At 45.4% G+C, this 21,873-nt stretch overlaps 3 protein-coding genes across 10 annotated transcripts; 2 read left to right on the top strand and 1 right to left on the bottom strand.

Annotated features, from left to right (window-relative positions):
- The first annotated feature begins 617 nt into the window (after positions 1-617).
- Positions 618-4,574, top strand: LOC125524780 (putative pentatricopeptide repeat-containing protein At5g40405). Of its 3 annotated transcripts, XM_048689810.2 has the most exons (4): positions 618-3,014; positions 3,099-3,333; positions 3,430-3,895; positions 4,329-4,574. In XM_048689810.2, exon 1 carries the CDS (start codon positions 669-671, stop codon positions 2,895-2,897), a length of 2,229 nt encoding a protein of 742 aa, XP_048545767.1. In that variant the 5' UTR covers positions 618-668; the 3' UTR covers positions 2,898-3,014; positions 3,099-3,333; positions 3,430-3,895; positions 4,329-4,574. The 3 variants fall into 3 exon arrangements, with proteins under 3 accessions (XP_048545767.1, XP_087391059.1, XP_048545766.1); XM_087534933.1 differs by having other exon boundaries at positions 618-3,333; positions 3,430-4,244; XM_048689809.2 differs by having other exon boundaries at positions 618-3,333.
- A 697-nt stretch (positions 4,575-5,271) lies between these two features.
- LOC125520667 (uncharacterized) lies at positions 5,272-17,191 on the top strand. 6 transcript variants are annotated; one of them, XM_048685628.2, is made up of 12 exons: positions 5,272-5,666; positions 6,006-6,110; positions 6,824-6,929; positions 8,546-8,796; positions 9,464-9,583; positions 9,710-9,850; positions 9,977-10,255; positions 11,972-12,077; positions 15,352-15,534; positions 15,803-16,279; positions 16,390-16,473; positions 16,861-17,191. In XM_048685628.2, the coding sequence occupies exons 7-12, from the start codon at positions 10,133-10,135 to the stop codon at positions 16,863-16,865; spliced, it is 978 nt and encodes a 325-aa protein (XP_048541585.1). In that variant the 5' UTR covers positions 5,272-5,666; positions 6,006-6,110; positions 6,824-6,929; positions 8,546-8,796; positions 9,464-9,583; positions 9,710-9,850; positions 9,977-10,132; the 3' UTR covers positions 16,866-17,191. The 6 variants fall into 6 exon arrangements, with proteins under 6 accessions (XP_048541585.1, XP_048541586.1, XP_048541589.1 ...); XM_048685629.2 differs by having other exon boundaries at positions 6,028-6,110; positions 8,546-9,583; XM_048685632.2 differs by lacking the exon at positions 9,977-10,255 and having other exon boundaries at positions 5,273-5,666; positions 8,546-9,583.
- A 109-nt stretch (positions 17,192-17,300) lies between these two features.
- On the bottom strand, positions 17,301-18,917 carry LOC125520666 (chloroplast thylakoid lumen protein). Its single transcript, XM_048685626.2, has 4 exons — positions 18,173-18,917; positions 17,940-18,079; positions 17,772-17,844; positions 17,301-17,685 (listed from the first exon to the last, which is right to left on the bottom strand). Exons 1-4 carry the CDS (start codon positions 18,900-18,902, stop codon positions 17,576-17,578), a joined length of 1,053 nt encoding a protein of 350 aa, XP_048541583.2. The 5' UTR covers positions 18,903-18,917; the 3' UTR covers positions 17,301-17,575.
- Positions 18,918-21,873: the final 2,956 nt, after the last annotated feature.

Genomic DNA, 21,873 nt, shown 5'->3' on the forward strand with positions numbered 1-21,873 from the left:
CTCGCGGAAGCAAAACCGTGACTCTCGCGAAAAAAAAAAGCAGAAAACGTGTTTTTTTCGTTTTCGAGAAGCACGCTCTCGCGAAAGCACACCAGTGCCTCTCGCGGAAGCAAAACCGTGACTCTCGCGAAAGGAAAAAAACAGAAACGCGTTTTTTCATTTCCGAGAGGCACGACCGTGACTCTTGCGAAAGTACAACCATGCCTCTCGCGGAAGTAAAACCGTGACTCTTGCTAAAGGGAAAAAACAGAAAAAGCGTTTTTCGCAAGAGAAAAAAATTGACATTTTTTTTTGTCGAAAAGCTAAAGAAGACCGGTGAAAAACCAAAACTTTGAAAAAAAGACCCAGAAAAAAACCCGTTTAAATAGCCGAAAACACGTGCGGAAAAATAAAAAACAAAATTCGAAGGGAGCGCCCAAAGTATGACACATGGCAAATTGCTGAGAGCATGTCGAGTGACGCTGATCGTTGTGAGGTGGGAGCGTTCGTTAACTAGTGGCTCCCCAAATAAAAAGTCCGGTTGAAAACAGACAGATGGGCCGGCCTGTGCGTTTGGTCGAGTGTCACAATGAGCGACGTATTAGATGGGCAGCTAAACAGAAGCACGAGCCCACTACATCAAAATAAACACGGCCGTCTTTCTTCGTCGCGAGCAGCCGCGACGTGAGATGACCCGGGCGCCATGGCCGACCCCTCGCTCCGTCCGGCAGGCCACGGAGCTCCACGCCCTCCTCACCGCGTCCGGCCGCCTCCTCCACCAGCCCTCCGCCGCGCACCTCCTCAACTCCCTCGCCAGCTGCATTTCCCCCGGCGACCCGCTCCACCTCCGCTACGCGCTCAGCCTGTTCGACCGAATGCCCTGCTCCACCTTCCTCTTCGACACCGCGCTCCGCGCCTGCTTCCGCGCCTCCTCGGGACCTGAGCACCCGTTCCTCCTCTACCAGCGTATGCGCCGCGGGGGCGTGCCCCCCGACGCCTTCACGTTCCACTTCCTCTTCAAGTGCTGCTCCCGCGGCCGCGCGCAGGTCCTCCTGTGCCGGATGCTGCACGCCGCGTGCTTCCGTACCATGCTTCCCTCCGCCGTGCCGCTCATTGCGAGCCCTCTCATCCATATGTACGCTGGGCTTGAGCTCCCCGGCGATGCCCGCCGGGCTTTCGACGAGGCTTCTGTGAAGGACGCGGTTGCTTGGACGACGGTCATCAGTGGGCTGGCCAAGACGGGGCTGCTTGATGATGCGCGGCGCCTTCTGGCGCGGGCTCCAACGAGGAACGTGGTCGCTTGGACTGGTTTGATTTCGGGGTACTCGCGTGCTGGTCGGGCTGCTGAGGCTGTGGATTGCTTCAACCGCATGCTTTCTGATGGCATTGCACCGGATGAGGTTACCGTGATTGGCGTGCTCCCGGCATGTGCTCAGCTGAAGGATTTGGATTTTGGACGCTCACTGCACATGCTGGTTGGGGACAAGAGGATGTTGATGAGTAACAAACTTGTAGTTGCGCTCATCGACATGTATGCCAAGTGTGGTGACATTGCCTGTGCAAGGGAGGTTTTTGATGCTTTAGGTAGGGGCCGAGGACCCCAGCCATGGAATGCTATGATTGATGGATACTGCAAGGTAGGCCATGTTGACATTGCACGCTCTCTGTTTGATCAGATGGCGGACCATGACATCATCACATTTAACTCGTTGATCACTGGGTACATCCATGGTGGCCGGCTTAGAGAAGCGCTACTTCTTTTCACAAAGATGAGGAGACATGGTTTGCGTGCTGATAATTTTACCATGGTGGGCCTTCTAACTGCTTCAGCAAGTTTAGGTGCATTGCCACAGGGCAGGGCCTTGCACGCTTGCATTGAGCAGAGGCTGGTGGAAAGAGATGTTTACCTTGGTACTGCACTCTTGGACATGTACATGAAGTGTGGGAGGGTGGAAGAGGCGACTGTTGTTTTCAAACAGATGAGTGTGAGAGATGTTCACACTTGGAGCGCCATGATTGGAGGTCTCGCATTCAATGGGATGGGTATGGCTGCTCTGGAGCACTTCTTCTGGATGAAGTGTGATGGCTTTCATGCCAATTCAGTTACATACATTGCTGTTTTGACTGCATGTAGTCATTCATGCCTACTGGATGAAGGCCGTCTGTATTTCGACGAGATGAGATTGGTGCACAATGTACGCCCCCAAATTGAGCACTATGGCTGCATGATAGATTTGCTGGGCCGCAGTGGACTTCTGGATGAAGCTATGGATCTTGTGCGGACCATGCCAATGCAGCCAAATGCTGTGATATGGGGCTCCATCTTGAGTGCTTGTAGAGTCTACAAGAACGTCGATCTAGCTCAAAATGCTGCAGATCATCTTCTGAAGCTAGAGCCAGCTGAGGATGCTGTCTATGTCCAGATGTATAACATTTACATTGATTCTAGACAATGGGAAGATGCATCAAAAATAAGGAGATTGATGGAAGAAAGGGGTGTGAAGAAGACTGCCGGTTACAGCTCGATTGCCGTGGCTGGGGAGGTGCATAAGTTTGTAGTTGGTGACCGATCACATCCACGCAGAATGGAGATTATTGTAATGTTGGAGGAGATTAGACGCAGTTTAAAGTCAGTAGGATATTCACCTATCACGTCGCAGATAACAGTGGATGTCGATGAGGAAGAGAAAGAACAGGCACTTTTAGCACACAGTGAGAAATTGGCCATTGCATTTGGCCTCATTAGTCTAGCACCAAACCTACCGGTTCATATCATAAAGAATCTCCGGGTCTGTGAGGACTGCCACTCTGCAATCAAGTTGATCTCAAGGCTTTGGAACCGGGAAATCATTGTTAGAGACCGGAGTCGGTTCCATCACTTCAGGGGTGGAGCATGTTCTTGCAATGATTTTTGGTGATTAACGCTTTGTAAGGCGCTGGTCCTGGTGTAAAGCTTGAAGGATGAGGAAACACTAAAACATAATACTATTTCTTCTTCAGATTAGCTTTCAGGTCGTGATTCCCAGTTGCCAAAGGTATCCTCTGTTCTCTTCGATGTGCCATTTGAGTTAGAGAGATTACTCATGTTCATCCTCTGAGAGCAATGGCTACTTTATCAGGAAAAGAAGGTCAGTTGTGTCACACTGATGAATACCAGTTGGCTCACTGGAAATGAGCTCCTCTTCACACGATAACATTCAGCACACACATAGTCCAGGTGGAGATCGAACTGATGGAAGTGAATGGTATCCATGTTCTTCTCGTGTAATCTGCATGGCTGCCCTTGTTTCCTAAGCTGCAGTTTCTGTGACCTGTTGCCATGTTAATGAACAGGCCAGCCCAGTAACACCGAGGGTAAGTAGGCTGAAGTCAATAGTCTAGATGGGACATATAGATTGCTGAACAGGCCTGCCCAGTAACTCTGGTGGTTTCTTTTCTGTGGCATTTCAGGGTTGAAAATGTAGACAAAGGAGGTGGCGCATCCATGGCACCCTGCAGCCGTGGTTCCATGCTCCATGCTCAGTGAGGCCAAGTGGAATTCCTATGGCTTCCTTTGTCCCAAGGTCTGGAATTCAGTTTTGTGGAGCTACGAAGCACATGATGAAAATGTGCTGGGAAAGAGAGCTGCAAACATGCTGATAGATGCTGGGAGAAGGAAAAAGGAGTGGTACCCAGGAGGAACTAGTCATCAATATTATTAAGGTAGAGCTGTGGATCGAACCGAGGCTGGCTAACCCATCGACCATGGTGCAAACCAGCAAGCCCCTGCCCCCTGGGTGACTTCTCTAGATGTTGGGGAAACATCCAGACACCATTTTGCAGGTATCAAACTTCTTTTACGATGTTGTGGACAAGAAAAATAAGTGCTGCAAGGATGAAAGAGATGCCATGTGGGCAAAGAAGCCAATAAGTGAAGGTCAGTGCCTATAGCTTAACCAAGATGAGACCTGTAGTTTAGTGCATGAGATCAAAAACCATATCGGCGCCGTAGCTGGTTACTCTCTCGAGATGCCATTTCTCCCAGCAGCATATTGTGAATCTTCTTGTCATCCTACCGAGTTAGCAAGAATCTAATCCCCGCACCGCATTATTCTTCTTGCTGATCTTTATTTAATTATCAATGCTAGTTGTATTTTGGATTAGTTTGGGCCTCGAATCTGAGTGTCCTGATCTGAACACGTCACCTGCCAGTCAGATCACTGATTGTTCTGAACCTGATCAATTCTTCCATGTTTGACTCAGCGATGGGAACTTGAGTTGCCTTTGTATGTCATTTTTAGCCTTTTGTCTCGATCTGGCTTCGCTGATTGATCTCGTTACTGATTCAGCTCCCTGCCTCACCATTGCAGGAAACTATCGTCTGCTTCAGATTGGGTTGCTGAAGTAAATGAAAAAAGGTGACTACCGCTTTGAGCTGAGCTGTTGAGGGAGGCACAAGTTGAATGGGCTTGGTAGTGCAGGGAAGGGAATCAGATGGAGCATTTCAGTGTGGCGGGGTATGCAGGAGGATGGATACATCGCAGCATGGCTGGCAAGTCCATTGCAAAAACTGGTGTGTCTGAAACACATATAATGCGCCTTTTGTATATGTTTTAGTGAAAGGCTATATTTTATTTTCACCAACAATCTGGTTTCTGTTTTACGGTGTGATTGGGTCGAGTCGATAACCGCGGGCCGAACATAGCGTGCGTTTGCTTGATTAAATACTACTCCCTCCGTTCCTAAATATAAGTCTTTGTAGGGATTCCACTATAAACCACATACGGATGTATATAGATGCATTCCAGGGTGTAGATTCACTCATTTTGCTTCGTATGTTAATCCATAGTGGAATCTCTATAAAGACTTATATGTAGGTACGGAGGGAGTACTACACCAAATAGTATTATTATTGTTGACACTGAAACACAAAGGTGTGTGTGTTCTGCTACCTATTGCTGAATGAAAACACATTCCAGTTTTCCTGTATAATGGTCAATCCAAACCCTTTAAATAGTGTTTCCCCATCAAGAAATAAGAGATCCAGTCACTCCCGGACGCTCTCAGAGCTCACGCGATTCTGGCCGTCCGATTCGTTTACTTGATGCGTTTCCGGGCGTCCGATCGAGCGGTGAGAGAACGTCGGCCATCAGATCGGGGCATCGCTCCTGTAGCAATGAATAGTTACCGTCTCGTGGTAAAGATCTCGTGCCACCGCATGTAATTCTTTTGCCATGCCGAGGGCATTTTCGTAATTTCACTTTGATGTATAAAAGTGCAAGTTTCTCCCCAATCGGCGTCCTCCCCTCTTCCTGTTCACGCGAGGGAGAGCCGCCGCCGCCCCGTCCCCTTCCAAACTCCTCTCTTCCCTGCCTCCCCTCGCGCCGCCGGCCATCCTCCCCGTCCGCCGCCGCCACTGACCAGCCACAGCTGCGCTACCATCCCCTCCCCTTACCTCGATTCAGATCCTCTCCTCTGCTCTTCTCTTGTTCCTTCTCTCCTGACCCCCTCACTTGTTTGTTCGATCTAGAGCAGCAGCCACCCTCCATGGACGAGGACGACCACCACAGCAACGACGGCGCCCCTCACATGGTCGAGCTCGACGGAAGAGTGCTCGCCATGGCCGCGTTCGTCTGCTCCGGTGTGGTGCAGCCGAGGTTGGCCAACGACGAGGTCGTTTACCACCGCCTCGATGGCTCCTAGCGCGGGTAAGCAACGCAGCACCCCCATCCCCATGGTCGTTTCAGTTTTCATAGGCTCCTTCTTCTTTTTGTGTGCTGATGACACCTGCTCTTCTCCATGGAGTTGACAAGATGGAGATCCTTGCCATATCTTATATTCTTTAGTTGTCAAATGTTCACTCAGCTATTCAGATTGCTGCATCTTGTCTTCCAGTTTTTCTTCATATTAATCCATGCTATGGATTATGACAAATAGAGCCGACAATTTGTGCCTTATAACTATGGGGTCAGGATGGTATTTATGCATCTACTGATACTGTTTGTGTTTGCAGTTTAGAATCTTAACGCTTGATATTGACTTTCCAGGGGATGTATTTCTAATGTCCAGGTAAACCGGTTTACAATGCGGAGGTCCCTTCACACTACAGGAAAGTGACAATCAGTAAAAGTTAAGGTCAGACTTTGGAGAAGGTAAACATGTATTCTACATATGGTTACTTTTATGTGCTTTTAGATATATGCAGTTTCTTGGGTGACTAAGATGGTGTAGAGGCTCTGCCAGGATTATTTGTATTTTCTGCCACCAAATAAGCTGTTACAAAAGGATAACAAATGCAATATCTGTTCTGACCAAGCTGAGTTCAAAATTAACTATAAGAACAGACATTTACCAATAAGGAAATCTGATAGGTTATGTGTTGTTATCGTGTAAAATAGCAGCAAGACATCACTACTGAGAGATATTTATGCCTGCATCATGATAGGTCTCCTTCCAAGTTAGTTGACCTGTTTTTTCGATCCCAAGTTTATTGGCCTGTTTTTTTGTCCTTCCGAGGTTATTATTCAGTTTTTTGTGCATGCTGAACTGGCATATTTAGTGGCGAGTTTGGTGCTTCTATCACTGTGTTCTTCGAGAATCTCATCATATCTCTCTATCCTAGGAATTATATGATCACTTCCATGGAAAATAACATTTAAGAGAAACTTCATCACAAACTGTCTTTGGTGTGATATTTATAGACTGTCTCCCACAACAGATTATTGACATCACAATTCAGAGAAGCTTTGATTTCACTATATTCTTCCTTTTGAAATTAATATTTTTTGTAGACAACAACACTACTCATTTTAGTGGAGGAGGCAGCGACTCTGACAGTTTGGAGAGTTAACACATCTGGTTGCAGGGCGTTAGAGGATTTGAGTAGAGGCTGGCGAGTGGTGTCCACAGATTGTACAGCGACCAAGCGGCGTGAAGAATCAATGTGGATCTATCATTACCATATGGACTAGGTATGTAAAGTTATTCCTCTGGTATGCTTTATTGTGGCCATACGGCCTTTTATGTTTCATTCCTTTTGTATTTCTGTCAACAGAAAATGTAGAGCCGCACCTTAATTGTCATGGTGATGTTGGATGGCATGGCAGTTGTCCAGTTCTATTATTTTAAGAAGTCGATGTGTGTATATCTGACAAAGTGATAATCACATTAGACTAAAAAGCTTAGAAGTAGAGTTTAAAAGAAAATTCAGAAGCATTGGAGGCTCATGCTTGTACTATCATGTTTTATGCTCCAGTTAGGAGTGGTGTTTCTAAAATAGAGATTATTGATTTTCACATATATAACCTGTGTTCATAGTAGCATCCCTGTCTCATTCTTTCTTTTCCATTTTCTTCTCCCTCTAAATTGTGGATCTCCTATTCAAATTAGTAATCTTTTCAACTCTTTTTATAACTTCGCAGGTTTCAGAAATAAGATGTTTGCTTTATTGAACTAAGATGTTCTCTTTTTGAGAGAGTATTGCGCTAAGATGTTTTATATTCCTTGGATACAAGCTCCGTGAACCATTCATGTAGTTACCAATTTTAGACAGATTTTGTTTCAGTTACGAAGGTTTAGAGGGATACATGAATGATCTGGAGTTTCAGTTATCATTTGAGCTACTTCCCCATTCGTATTCTTAACACTAATACATCCTATTAATATTAATTAATTATGATGCTGCCATGTTCATTTCTGCCCTTGGAGGGAGATGGACTTATGGTGCTGCCAGCGCAGCACTTAAGGGCTTGGAGGTTGACAAGGCGAAAGAGGCCTGTTGTCAGCCACCAAATTATGATGTTGAGTACTGCCCGAGCAGAAGATAGCAAGGCGGTTGACGTAGGATACGGAGTAAGCAGAGCTAGCGGCAGTGGACGCAGCTACCACGTCGGTGGGCGCACCAGAGGCACAACACAAGGTGGATCATCGAGGATGTAGTGCACATCAAAGCAGTCGCCGTCCCGTGGTAATACATGACATGTTAGGCTGTTACTCGCTAGCAGCAGAAATATTCAGCTTATTCATGCGGTAACAGCAGGGTCTGTTGCGCTGAATCTTTGAGATGAAACCAAACCAAACTAATACATACCTAGCATCCGTCCAGAAGTCTTGATTACGGAATATATATGGCCCCATTTTAAGTTTCAGAGGATATACTCGAATATCTGTTGTTTTGTAGGGATTTGAAAAAAAAAGAAAAGAAAAAGCACTTATAATAAGGCAATGGCTTGTGAGAAAGCACAAGAAATATCGTTGCGCGGCAGCAAGGAATACCTTAATTTGCTTCATGGTGAACTGGAAATGTGCTTCTATGTCAAACTGAAAAAATATATATGTTGTCAGGCTCGCAATTAATAAAGATATACTTTCAGCAGGTCAGGCTAGGAATTAATAAAGTTATACTTGTTGAAAGTGATGCTAGAAACAACAAAAGGCTATTTAGGTTAGATAAATGTCATTGGAGTCCGAGAAGGTTGCACAAACACGAACCAGATTAGAAGTAGGTCGGCATAAATTTTGTGTTTTTGTGAAGTTAAATAAAATTGACATCATATATACTAACGCGTAGTTCTTCTACTGTATGCAGGACATTCAAAAGGCAGTGACTGTTGCCTCTGCTGTATCGACGACCCTGATCATGTTGGACAGATAAATAAGATATTACTACTCCCTCCGTTTCTAAATATTTGTCTTTCTAGAGATTTCAAATGGCTACCACATACGGATGTATATAGACATATTTTAGAGTGTAGATTCACTCATTTTGCTCCGTATGTAGTCACTTGTTGAAACCTCTAGAAAGACAAATATTTAGGAACGGAGGGAGTAGATGTGAAGGTTCGCCATAACTTCTTATTTTATACCAAAATCTAACAAGCTAATTATTATTTCATTGCTTTTATTTCTTTCGCTGCATACTCGTATAAATCTTGCTCTTTCTAAAGAAATGCAGAAGTTTATATGTGCATGCTTGACTAAATAGATATTAGCCAAATACAGGTTGGACATGCTTCACTATGATAAGCGGTACCCAACTGATTGTCGCCTCCATAGCTTCCATCATGGACGACTGGGGTGGCGAACCATGCCACTCAAGGCATCACTTTTCAGTTGATTGCCTTAGTCATGTTTGAAGATAGTGGCAATTAGGTCTTTATATAATGTTGTGAAACTAGCACAGATGGTGAAACACTGTAGGGTGATATACTTAATTTACCTGTAATCTACTAATTTTTATTAGTTGTGATACCAGTTATATAAATCACAACTAAATAATTTTCTTAGTATTTACTACCATGTGCAATCATGAATGCTAATGATAGTTTTTAATTTGCGTGTATATTCTTTATATGAATAAACCATTTAGTCTCACCAAAAAAATTGTATGCTATTGAATTACTGGCTTTATGGATGTTACCCCCAAACATACCCTTTGTCTTTTATTTACTGTTGAAACAGTTTGTATATTTCTATTGTTTCATGCATTTTTTCTATATCTATGTAGTTCTTTCCTCTACATGGACGGGCGCGGCAATCGCACGCATTTGTGATCTAGGATAAATGCTTTTGCTTTATCATAGGCCACTAAACATGCTAAGCTTGTGTGGCTGGAACACACGCTTAGGTACAACAATCGGACCCAGCACCACGCGCCAAGGCGCGCTGCTGGTCACTTATATAGCATCTCCTTATTCGTATATTATTCACATATAGCATCTCATTTCTTGTTTGATTGCTTATATATGCTCAGCGGGAGAAGCACGAGGCGCTGCACCTCTGACCCTGTAGTGCTTGGCTCCAATTCATCAGGGAAGACGCCGACAAGCATCAAGCTGCCCTTGGTGCTTCCTCGTCATCAAGGAGGAGGACGTCAGGAAGCGCCGTCCTCAAGGTACGTCCTCGCGGCTTTGACCTGCCTCTTTCATGCACCTTATCCTTCCCTATTTCTCTTGCTGTCGCCATGTTCGTGCCGCCCTAACCTAGGTTGCCATCGCTCCTCGGCGCTCTGCGGGCACAGCCGTCACCACACCACAGAGAAGGACGAGGATGTGATGCTGCTCCTTCTTGTGGTGTATGCGTCGGCGTGGCTTGCGGTAATGAGGCATATCCACGTGGGCAATGCTATTTGAAGACCATTCATGTGATTTAAAAGAGAAGATGTCCAGAATGTCTTATGCTATTTGAAGACCATTCATGTGATTTAAAAGAGAAAATGTCGGAGGTTGAAGATGACGATCAAAAGATTGATCCATTAAGTGACTGCCAAGATGCCAATAATGCTTGCCCCGTGCCATTAGTAATACCCTTGCTCTTTATGAAATCTTTCCTACTCCCTCCGTTCCTTGATATATGGTGTATAAATTTTTAAGAAAAAACCCGAAATATAAGGTGTATTGCGTTGCACCACACGTTTGGATATTTTTTTAGGGATTTGATTATATTTCCTTATATTAGGCAACCTCCTCTATTTTCTCATGCCAATTAGTCAGGTGTAATCTCGCCCAAAACTTATGAAATTTTTCTCCATGTGCGTTCTTTAATTTCCGTGCCAAAAACTATACACCCTATATATAGGAACGGAGGAAGTATTATATATTGATGCAACAACTATCGTTGCAGTTTGTGAGATCCTTATTTACATACATCACTCAGCGGCTGGCCTGTACAGAGTTGCGTGGCAGGCATATGTGTTCCCAACCATCTTATCAATTGTAGGCTTGGAATGATTTGCTTCATCCAAGTGTTGTTTGTCAACAATTCCTTTTTTTGTCCATGTCGATTCTGATTTTAGAGGACACATATGTTTCAGAACTATATTGTTTCTATGTTTTTCCCTGATATATACTGAATGATGCAGTAATTGATGTTTCAGATTATGAAATCCCTATTTAATGGATCGCTCGGTAGTTGTCTTGTATGAATGCATATGCTAAATCTGGATTTCTACTAACTTAGCATTACATGCTTCATCAAAATATTAGGACCGGCACCCTCGCGCCAAGGCGTGATTCCGATCTAGTTATTATTTATTTACAGCGATCTGTGAGAATCTCCAGTCCACCGAAACCTTCCTTTTTCGGAGTATTTCTGAAGAAAAAGCATAGGGCACTGTATTTGACAGCAGATTCGGTGCGAAAAGCCTCATCACTAGCAGCGGATTAGGAATCCGGGCCCCTTCTGCTCCTTTGGACCGCTTTCTCCCCATCCACACCACTACTGGAATCGCTCCTCCCTTTTCTTCTTCCCCCACCCTCTTTTCCGCCCCCCTTTTCCCAGCTCCTTGCACAGCCAACAAGTCCGGATCGATCAGCCCGAGCCCCCTGCGACTCCGCCACCGCGCCGTCTCCCCAACCCCCGCCTCAGTCCCGCCCCAACCCCCGCCTCTCGCGCCCGTCGCCGGTCCCGCTCTTGCTCGCCGCCGGGACGCCGCGCTCCTGCTATCTACCCCCCACCCCGTCCCAGCCCCTGCCCGTTGGGTTTTGAGGTATGAGCTCGTGTCCATTCCACGCTGGTCTTCGTGATTTCTGGGTGCGTCGTCTAGATCCGCCCCGGGTCTCACCCCCAAGCTTGGTTGCTTGTTCGGTTGTTCCTGTCAGGGAGAGCGGAAGGGGCCGAGGAAGGGATTAGGGCTGGAGCAGGGAGCGCGCAGGCGGCGACATGTCGGGGGAGGACGTCCGCAAGGTCTCTCGCCAGGACATACAGCTCGTCAGTATCATCATTTCACAACTGACTAACAATACCTCTGCTCTGCTGCATTCTCGTTTATTTTTCTGCTGATTCCTGTCGATCCAAGCTAAGCTGCGGTCTAGGTCAATATATCATGCGCGGCGTGTGCTGTTGCTTGTTGATGTCGAAAACCCAAAGTAGCAGGCAACAAGTATTTGTTATTTTTTCTTGTGGGTTGGGGGAATGACTTTTCATGGCTCTTGTTTCGGCATATGTGATAGTTAAAATTAGTAAGTGGTTGCTTGCATGTATCGATGACTCATGTTGCTAGTAACTGCTGGTGCAGGTCCAGAATCTCATCGAGCGCTGTCTCCAGCTGTATATGAACCAGAAAGAAGTGATTGATACCCTCTCCCTTGAGGCCAAGATAGAACCGAGCTTTACTGAACTTGGTAATGGTCTTTACTTTATACACTCAGAGATATCTTTAGTCTACTAGCTATGAGGTCCCAGGATTGGTAAACAGTATCATAGTTCATACATAATTGACCGGATGACTGAAACTGTGGGTAATTTCTGGTTTGCACAGCATTAACAAATGCTTTTGGTAGAAACCATATTTCTGATGTTGCATCAAGAATTGTTATATCATTAGTTCATTACTAAACCATGTCTCCAGTGTTGCGTCAAGAATTGTTATATGATGGCTAGATAAATCTTCTGTTCTTAATATAAACCTCACAGAAAATGTTCAGTTCCCCTCGTTTTGATCTTCGAGAATCCATTAGTACAATTTTCTAACATAATGGAAAATCTCGCAAACCACAATATGTTCTCTTCAGTTGTGGCTCCTCATGTATTTATGCCAACGGAAATATTTCTTTGTTCCCGTCTGTGCCTTGAAATTGTGCAACTTGACGACACAACAAAGCACTAGCAGAAAGCTTGTGTAGATGTAGAAGATTCAGTTGATAGGCTTATAATGTTGACTTTGTTGGCAAATAACACAAACAGGACATCATGTATTCATGTCCACCTAATTCATGTTCAACATCCCAATTGTTTGAAGATTGATTTGCACGAACTGCTTTGTGCTGAAGGTTTACCAGTGGACTGTAGCTCCATTAGTATGATAACAGACCTACAAGTAGCATACATGTGAAAAATGTTTGAACCGGTCAAGTGGAACTGGCATGGACAAATTCCCCGAACGTTCATGAGCATTCTCTTTCATCCCTCCAAAATATATCTTGTTCCATCTCTTAAATTCTTTTCAAATGAGTAAATTGTATGATGGGTCCTCAAACTTATGGCATCAGTTCACCTGGGTCCTCTCCTCCACTCCCAAAGTGCACTTCAATACCTCTAATGTGGAATAAGTTGTTCATTAGTCGTCCCAGTCCCACTTCTGTGGCTTCTTTTGTCAATGTGACTCACCTGGTGGAGGATATATCACTGATGTTTTTTTGCAAAATTACTGAAAACCCTTCTGGCCTACATAAAGCCCATCAAAGCCTTCTCTTTGACCCCATCCTGTTATCAGAGATCTGCGTTGTAGTTTTAGTTTGGCTTAGGTGAGTGAATCGAGCACTGTATCCTTAATAACCAATAGGCAGCACACCTGATTTATTATGACTGCTCATTTAAAATGTTCAGGAAATCGTTAACTGGTAACTGCTCGGTCAGCTGGCGAATAGGGGATTAATAGGCGAATTGGCCAGTTAATTGGCTGATAAATCAGTTAATCGGCTACTTGGTGACCCACCTAACAGGGATTAATCGGCCAGTTAGCTTATCAGCCGATATTTTGAACACTGCTCATTTTCCTTACAATGGCTAGTGAAGTTTGAGTGGAATTGCATTCACAAGGAAATTCAACATTCAGTTTGAGTAAAGATAAATCATAAAGTAATTGGTAACATATAGCCTGTTTGTGGAACACAAGTCACAAAATACAAATCATAGCATCAACTTTGTAAGATGTAACAAGCTGCCAGTGACTTTCTGAATTGGCAATAGGATTTATTACTCAAAGTACATGTGTAACTAGCAAGCAGTGGGACACAAAGCTCGATATAAATCTCGTACTTCAAAATATTTTCCAAGCCAATTATGGGCATAATTTTTATGCCGTAGTGAATCTTGTGGTGACCAACCTCATTCATAACTAACACTTATGGTGTATGGTGAGGCGACATCATATACATGTCCTGACTTTGTGTGGTAGAAAATTAAATGACTACATAGAAAAACCTAACTTTGTATGACAAGTTGATAACAATTTAATTCCAATTGAGTTGTACATGACTACATGCATACCTTGTCGTTGGCCATGTAGGCTGTAGCAATCTTCTTTTCACTTGCACCACTAAGTATACTAAATGTGTTCAGTTCACAACTCCACATGGCATTAGCAATGAGCAAGATTAAATAAACAGAGGAGATGCACTGCACTAGCCACTGCCCACAGATATACTAGCAGTACATGTGGATTGCAGTGAACAAGATTAAATAGCCAAAGGCAGTAGGATTAAAATATGCACTGCACTAGCACTACATTTCTACTTATATACTACTCCCTCCATTCCAAAATAGATGACTCCACTTTATACTAACTTTAGACTAAAGTTAGTACAAAGTGGAGTCATCTATTTTGGAACGGAGGGAGTAGTGCACAACATGTTCAGAACAGAGCAGAACAGAGGAGCTTTGCAGAGAAAGAAATAGAGCACATCACAGCAGAGGAGGAGAGGGCATCACAGCATAGGGGAAGAAGAGAAACGTGGAGGAAGAGGCAGGAAGAAGAGAGTGGAGGAGGAGGAGGGAGGGGTAGCTTACCTCGACAGAGTTGGCTCTGAAGCTGACTGGAGAGGCGCTGCACCTGCGTCGATCTGTGGATCAGTGGATGGGGACGGAGCAAGGTGGAGCTGATACTCGCCTTTGTCCTGGAGTTGGGCGGAGAGGAGGTGATGGACAGGAAGATGCGCCTCCGACCTGGAACTGGGAGGAGCTGTATGCGGGGTGGTGGGAAGAGGCGTGCTGGCCGCCACAGCAAAGTCAAAGAGAAGCCCGGTGGCCGATTCTCTCCCTCCCTCCCTCCCTCCCTCCCTCCCTCGGATCAGAGAGAAGCCTCATTCCCTCCCATCCTAGCTATTTCTAGTGCCTGGCTGCTATTTCCTCCCACCCCTGCTTCCTCTTCCCGTGCACTCTGCTTGTGATGTGCGAAATCGCCTAAGTCGACTCCAACCTCGCCACTTCGATTTCAAATAGGCGTGATGCCTCTGTAACCGATGCCACATTCATGTTTTGTTGCGAGGGTCGACGGCTTGGCCTCGACAGGGACCACGACTGTATTATCCTTGTTATGGCGACGAGATGGGGATGCCATGATGCTATGATTATGGGTGGTGGGTGATATGTAACTGTGTATCATAGTTCTGCTGTATAAAAAAAACCAAAACGATCTTCTGTAGTTTTTGAAGGTGTTGGTGCAACCTTCAATTGCACATGTTTGGCATGAAATCGCCTCAATTGGTGGGTTAAGACATATGATTTATGGCACACCAGGGAGGCAGGGACCTACATATGCACTTTGGGCATTCATGGACCTAGACGAACCACCCCACAACTTCAAGGATCCCCTGTACATTGTACTCTTCGTAGAAACATGTGTTTTTTGTTGTCATTCTCATCCTTAATCTTTTGTTCTTACTCTGTTCTTTCCAGTTTGGCAAAAACTTGAGGAAGAGAACCGTGAGTTTTTTAAGGCATACTATTTGAGGCTGATGCTTAAGAATCAAATAACGGCCTTCAACAAGCTTCTTGAGGATCAGTTCCAGCTTATGAACAAAGACTATTCTTCGGGAATCCCTTCTATGCCTCTCACTAATGGCTCCAACTCCACAACATGTAAGACATGTTTTTTTCCCAGCTTTAGAGCTTTCTGTGGTATCTGTTTGTCTTTATCTGGTGTAATAATGCAATTATCTCTCACCAATTAAGTAATGTAGAAACAAGTATAAAGTAGTCTCGAGAACTTTCTCAAGAAGTTCCTGTTTACTTTGTCAAAGTGGTATTGCTGCTCAAGAGGGCTATGTTTGTTGCCTCCGCTTTCCATACTGTATTGACTTGCTGATCAATGACATTTTAACATGGTCTGCTATTTGCCTTATTTCAGTGAAGCAAAACTCGTGCTTTTTACCAGAGTCTGGTCCCATATCTGCTATGCCAAATGGTGCGATGCGCAACGGAAGTTCAGGTGGTTTAATAAATGGAACATCATCTGGTGATCAGTCAATTTATGGTGGCAAAGACATTCACGGTCCTCATAGTGGTATGGATGCTTCAACCAGCGTGCTACCAGCCCAGAATGCATCTGCTTTGCTGTATGGTGCAGATAATAATGGTACAACAATAAAGACAGAGTCAAGCTATTCGAGCAACGCTGATTTTGCTTTCTGTGGGAATGCTTTCCTTGAATCATGCCAATCAATTGGCGATGCCTCGGCTGGTTCCTTTAGCAGCTCAGAGTTGAACGGGCAACCACTGAATGATGCACTTTTGGATATGGAGTCATCGTCATTTGGCTTCTTGAGCCAGATTCCCCGGAATTTCAGTTTTTCAGACTTAACAGAGGGGTTCAACCAAAATACAGGTACATTAATGGGAGGGAGTTTTCCATTGGTTTGCTTTCCTTATTTGAGCACCTTTTTACCTAAAGTCCATTGGCTATATAATATTTATCTACCATTTTGTTGTCTGCAGAAGTATTGGAGAATTATGGCAGGTCACCATTTCTCTCATCTGAGCCAAATAACTTCTCAGATTCTACAGGTGGAGAACATACAGGTAATCCATTTTCGTCCAGTCTTCTTTTCGAGAGCCAGCTGTGAGTTATATTAGCGCATGCCACCACCTCCACTGTAATTTTTTTTTTTGAAAATTGAGAGGACCCGTGCCATATCTATTAGCAGGAGAAGAAAAGGTCCTCTTGCATTAGTTTGGCGCCTGCTACTGTGCATGCTCGATGTGTATTTTTCAGTTACTATACATGCTGTGGGTGCATGTTAGCAGTGTGCTATTACAGCTACTATTATACACTTCTTATGAGAGAACTAATTTAATCAACTGAAGTTCTTCTCCCTTGTATTATCTTGTCTGGCTAGTCTTGTGCACAGAGCATGGGGCTTCTTGTAGTTACTTCTCGTCTACTAATATCTCATGCTGTGTCTGCAGGCTGAGCAGCTACCCGCCATTTTGTACATATTCATGGAGAACTTGAGCAACTTTCGTGCTAGCCTTTTCCCTTGTCAGTTCCGCTGTCTTGTAATGTAGAGTATGGGATGAGTTGTAACTTGATCAAAAGATGCAGCAGATCTGGCCCCCGGTCGCTTGCCGAAGGTATTGTAGTTGTGCCCTGCCTTGTACATTGGTGTTGTGCTGTAAGATCAGCATTAGCAGCTGTGATGTTAAATTTGCTGGGTTAATGGGTTATGTTCTTGTCTGGCATGTACAACAGAAGTTTATTAATTTCAAGTGAATGCTGAAGTGAGAGTTTGATTTGTGATGGCTATGGTCAGGAACTTAGCATGAACATACATCAGTTTCATATATGTGGCACATCGGAATCTCGGTGCGAAAACACGCATGAATATGTTGCAAACAGGCACTAGAGAGACATGGAGAAACTTTTTATTTTTGCTTAATATCCTAATACGGTGCAAACAATTTCTTGACACGAACAGTGTCTTACATCTCAACAAGGGGAAGAAAAACAGAGGGAATTGTGATTCTAACAGATTGTTCTTCCGTCGAAGCCGTGGTTACGATAGAATCAACGCATGTATCAGTGGCATGGAGAACATCATCAAGCCAGCGCTTGAAGGAAAACATCATCTCCAGGTAGGTAGGTATGTACTCGTCAGACAGCAATTCAGTTGTCTCGGAAAATTCAGAAGCCTTTGAGCTTGCCGGTGAGCCCGGCCAGCTCCACCCATTTCTCCAGCGCCGTGGCCGACGACACGAACGCCGACTTGGACGAGTTGATGTCGCTCTTGCTCACTGCAACAAGAATGGAAAGCGAGATGATGTTGAGGACACCATTTCCTAATTCTTCCAGTGCTAGAGACTGATGAAGAATTACATACCTGATGTGAATAAGGAGGACAGCGAAGAGTTGAAGGTGTCGACCGCGCTCTTCTCCTCACTGCTTGAGCTGAACTGTTGTGCACATACAGTGATAGAAATGAGATGAAATTGCAGTCAAACAGTTCTATATATATGTAAGTGTCGTGTTCTGGTAGGAGCATGCGTGCCTTGGAGAAAGCTGCATTGACGTTCTGCACCCACGGCGCGTCGGAGGCGGGGCCGAGGACGTCGCCGGCGGCGGCGAGGTCGTCCTTGTCAATGGCCTGCCCCACCTTGCTCAGCTTGTACACCAGGTCCTGCAAGTACCCTGTGGTTAAGGATTAATTGCCAGCACTAGTTTGCACAGATCAGTACTAGTACAAGGCATGGCTAATTTTGCTGATCGATCGAGCCGACCGACCTGTCTCGGCGGCGGAGGAGTTGATGATCCCTTGCTTCTGGAGCCGTTTCTTCTTGTCCTCCTTGACGCGCTCCAGCAGCTCCAGGTCGTCGTCAGCCTCCAGGATGGCGGCCCGCGCGGCGCCGCCAGAGGAGGAGGAGCCGGCCAGCGCGAGGGCGGCCAGCAGGCACGACGCGATGCCGCCGCGCCTACCGACGACGGCGGCGTCGCGCCGGCCGGGACCGTCCTGGCTTGTGCTACTCGCGACGGCCACCGCTCTGAACGACGTGGGTTTCTTGGCAGTAGGATGCAGCAGCGTGGGGACCTCCTGCGCCGGCAAGGGCTTGGACGCGGCCCCGCCGCACCCGGCGAGCGTCCACGCCTCGGTGACCATGGGCACCATACGATCGACGGAGAGAGAGAGAGCGCTTGGTTCACCGGGGAGGTTGGCGGGGAGCTGTGGCCGGCGTCGTGTGGCGAAATCGAAATGCGGAATGAGATGGTAGAATGGGATGGAAGTCCGTGTCCCCTTATCCTTGCTATATCTCGCCGCGGTCGTCACAGCCACAGACGGGTTAGCCTCAGTCGGCCGCGCCTGTATGGGCAGGGAGACGCTTCCACACGCGTACGTGCGTGGGCTGTGGCCTCTCGCGGACGACGAGCGAACCCCCTTGGCCGCGTCGGGTGCGCGCGGTGGCCAGGACAGCAGCTGCCTCCGCGCCGCGCGTACGTAGTACGTCACGTCCCGCATACGCGCACATCGGCACATGCACAGCTAGCGATGGAGGCGGAGCGCGCAGCAGATACGAAGAAGGACAGTGTTAAACATTGGGAACCGAGGGTAGCTCACATGGTTATTTGTGGTGGAATTAGCAGTCCTAGAATGACATTTTTTTTTGAAATAGAGAGTTGTGTTAATTAAAAGAGGAAACATTGTTCTTACAATCTTGCAAGGCCACGCTCAACACGTAGGTTGGCTATGTCCCTTACATAACACCTCCACGCAACTCTCTACGCCTAAATTGGCAAAGACTATGGGCTAAACTATTGACTCTTCTATCTGCTTTGTGAACTTTAACTTCTCTGTTTCCTTGCTTGATGACCTGGAATTCCTTTGCAAACACTCTGATTTCCGATCTATCCACGTATGAGGGGTCAAGTGCCTTTGCCACGACACTGATGTCCGTCTCAATAATTAAAGGTAGGTCTGTGCCCGACATCGCTGCCCGTAGTCCTTCTAGGCAAGCCATAGCTTCTGCGAAGTCTGCTCCTTTGCATCGCGGAATGTAGTCCCAGGCCGACAATATAATTCTCCCATCATGCTCTCGTACCACAGCTCCCCATGCTCCACTACTATTCTCCTGCAAAAAACTTCCATCCACATTGACCTTGGCCCACCCGTGGTCAGGCTTTTGCCAAGCTTTTTCCTTTGTATTATCATGTTCTTTCACTTTTGGCAAATTGATCATAGGGCTTTTTCCTTTACGATCAATCTCAGAGTTTCCGTTCTCGATCAAACGGATGTTTGCAAGGTAGTTTTGCAAAAACCGAGCAGAGTGGGAGATTTTTGCTTTACCTTTCGCAAAGATCGCATCATTTCTATGATGCCAGGCACGCCACCAGAATAACATAAATTTTTATCGTAAGTCTTCAATCACTTTATCTAGTAGGACAAGAACCCAATCCTTTCCTGTGTAGCTTATTTCATGCTCAGGAGGAAGGTTCCACACGTCCTTCAATTCATGCGAGGGCTCTTGCAAACGTACAACGGTGCGCAACATGGAACCCCGTTTCGTCCTCAACACCACAAACATTACAGATTGGAGTGAGGCCCGGAATACGTCGAAATCTATTTGTTTGAACCGCAAGGGATTCTATTGCTAGCCTTCATGTAAAAATACGTACCTTTTGGGGGACATTTGTTTTCTAAATAGAGTTCCAAATACTCCGGTCCCCCGATATATTGTGGCTTGGTCCAATAATTTCAGATCTCTTTTCATCCATGGCTAGCCTATATGCACTCCGCACAGTGAAAATTCCATTCTTTTCCGGCTGCCAAGCAATATAATCGTCCTCCTCAAAGTTTGGGAGTCGAATGCTCAAGATATCATTCGCATCTTGTTGTGTAAAAATACGTCTTATGTTATCCTCCTTCCAAGAGTGAGTCTCCTGGTCAATGAGATCCGCTACCCAACGGATTCGGGAGTTCGTTAGATTTGTATTAATTTTCATATTTCTCCTTGGGATCCAGTTGTCTCTCCAGATGCGAACGCTTTTACCATTGCATATACACTATACACATCCTTTTTTAAGAAGTTCTAAGCCATGATACCCTGCCAACCCGGTGACGCATTGTGAATAAATGCTGTGTCCAGTAGATCTGCCTCATGATAGTATTTCGCCTTTAATACTCTTGCACAGGGACTGTGAGGATATGCAATAAGACGCCAAGCTTGCCTAGCAAGGAGAGCCTGATTAAATACTCTAAGGTCCTTGAACCCCATACCTCCCTGGTTTTTGCGTTGTGTGAGTTTCTCCCAACTCAACCAATGAATATGTCAGCGATCCTTATCATCTCCCCACCAGAATTCTCTGGTCATGTGCATGAGCTCCTCACATAGGGATGCCGAAAACTTGAAGAAGCTCATCGCAAATGTGGGAATTGCCTGAGCCACGGATTTTATTAGCGTCTCCTTGGCACCACTGGAGGCATATTTTTCCGTCCAATCATTCATTTTTTCCTTGCTTTATCCTTAGTTGACTTGAATTTACCTTTATCCATACGCCCTTCTGGAACCGGCAAGCCCAAGTACTTCTCAGAACTCACTGTCACCACATTCAGAATATGTATGACTTGCTGACCATCTTCTTCTGAGCATTTATTTCCAAGAAGTAGGGAGCATTTTGATGGGCTAATCATCTGGCCCGTAGCTCGCTCATAATTGCTCAGAATATGCTTCACCTTTGTTGCTTGATCACTATTTGCTTAAAAAAATAACAAGCTATCATCTGCAAATAGCAGGTGCGAGATACCAGGGCTGTGACGACATATTTTTAGCTCCTGGATCTCCCCCGCTTCGGTCTTTCTATTTATTAGGCGTGAAAGTCCATCTGCCACAAAGAGGAAGAGATATGGTGAAAGTGGATCTTCCTGTCTTAACCCCCGTGTAGGGGAAAAGCTTTGTAGCATGTTCCCGTTAAAACGGACGGAATACTTCACAGATTTTACACACATCATGATCCTAGAATGACATTGATACTTGCATTTTTTTTTGAATTTATTTCAGAATTTCCAGCGATGTTCGTTCAATGAAGGAGACGTTTCCCTCTACTACGAGGCACTTGTGATGACTTTGCCAATCTCAAGACATTATGTCGGCTCAGTATCTCGGAAGTGCTCACATGAATAGGGTGTGTGTGCATGTGTTTCATAGGGGTGAAGGTATGGTCGTGTATGTGAGCATCTGCCATTGTACTGTGTTCAAAAAGAAAAAGGTTAAACACACATACTCATGAGTATTTAATGCCTATTATCCTAAAAAAAGAGTATTAAGGGCCTATTTGATTTCATACGAAACATGGAGGAAAAAATATAGGAGTAATGTCATATTTTTCTATGGTGACGTTTTTTTTGCGGGAGTTTCTATGGCGGCGTTGTTCATCCATGTGATTTAAAGGAATGGATCATAGGACAATTGAGGAATTTGTCCTTTGGTTTTTGA

The sequence above is a fragment of the Triticum urartu genome, chromosome 7A (assembly GCF_056163025.1).
Source record: "Triticum urartu cultivar PI428250 chromosome 7A, HENAU_Tu73, whole genome shotgun sequence".
In the NCBI taxonomy this organism is placed as follows: Eukaryota; Viridiplantae; Streptophyta; class Magnoliopsida; order Poales; family Poaceae; genus Triticum; species Triticum urartu.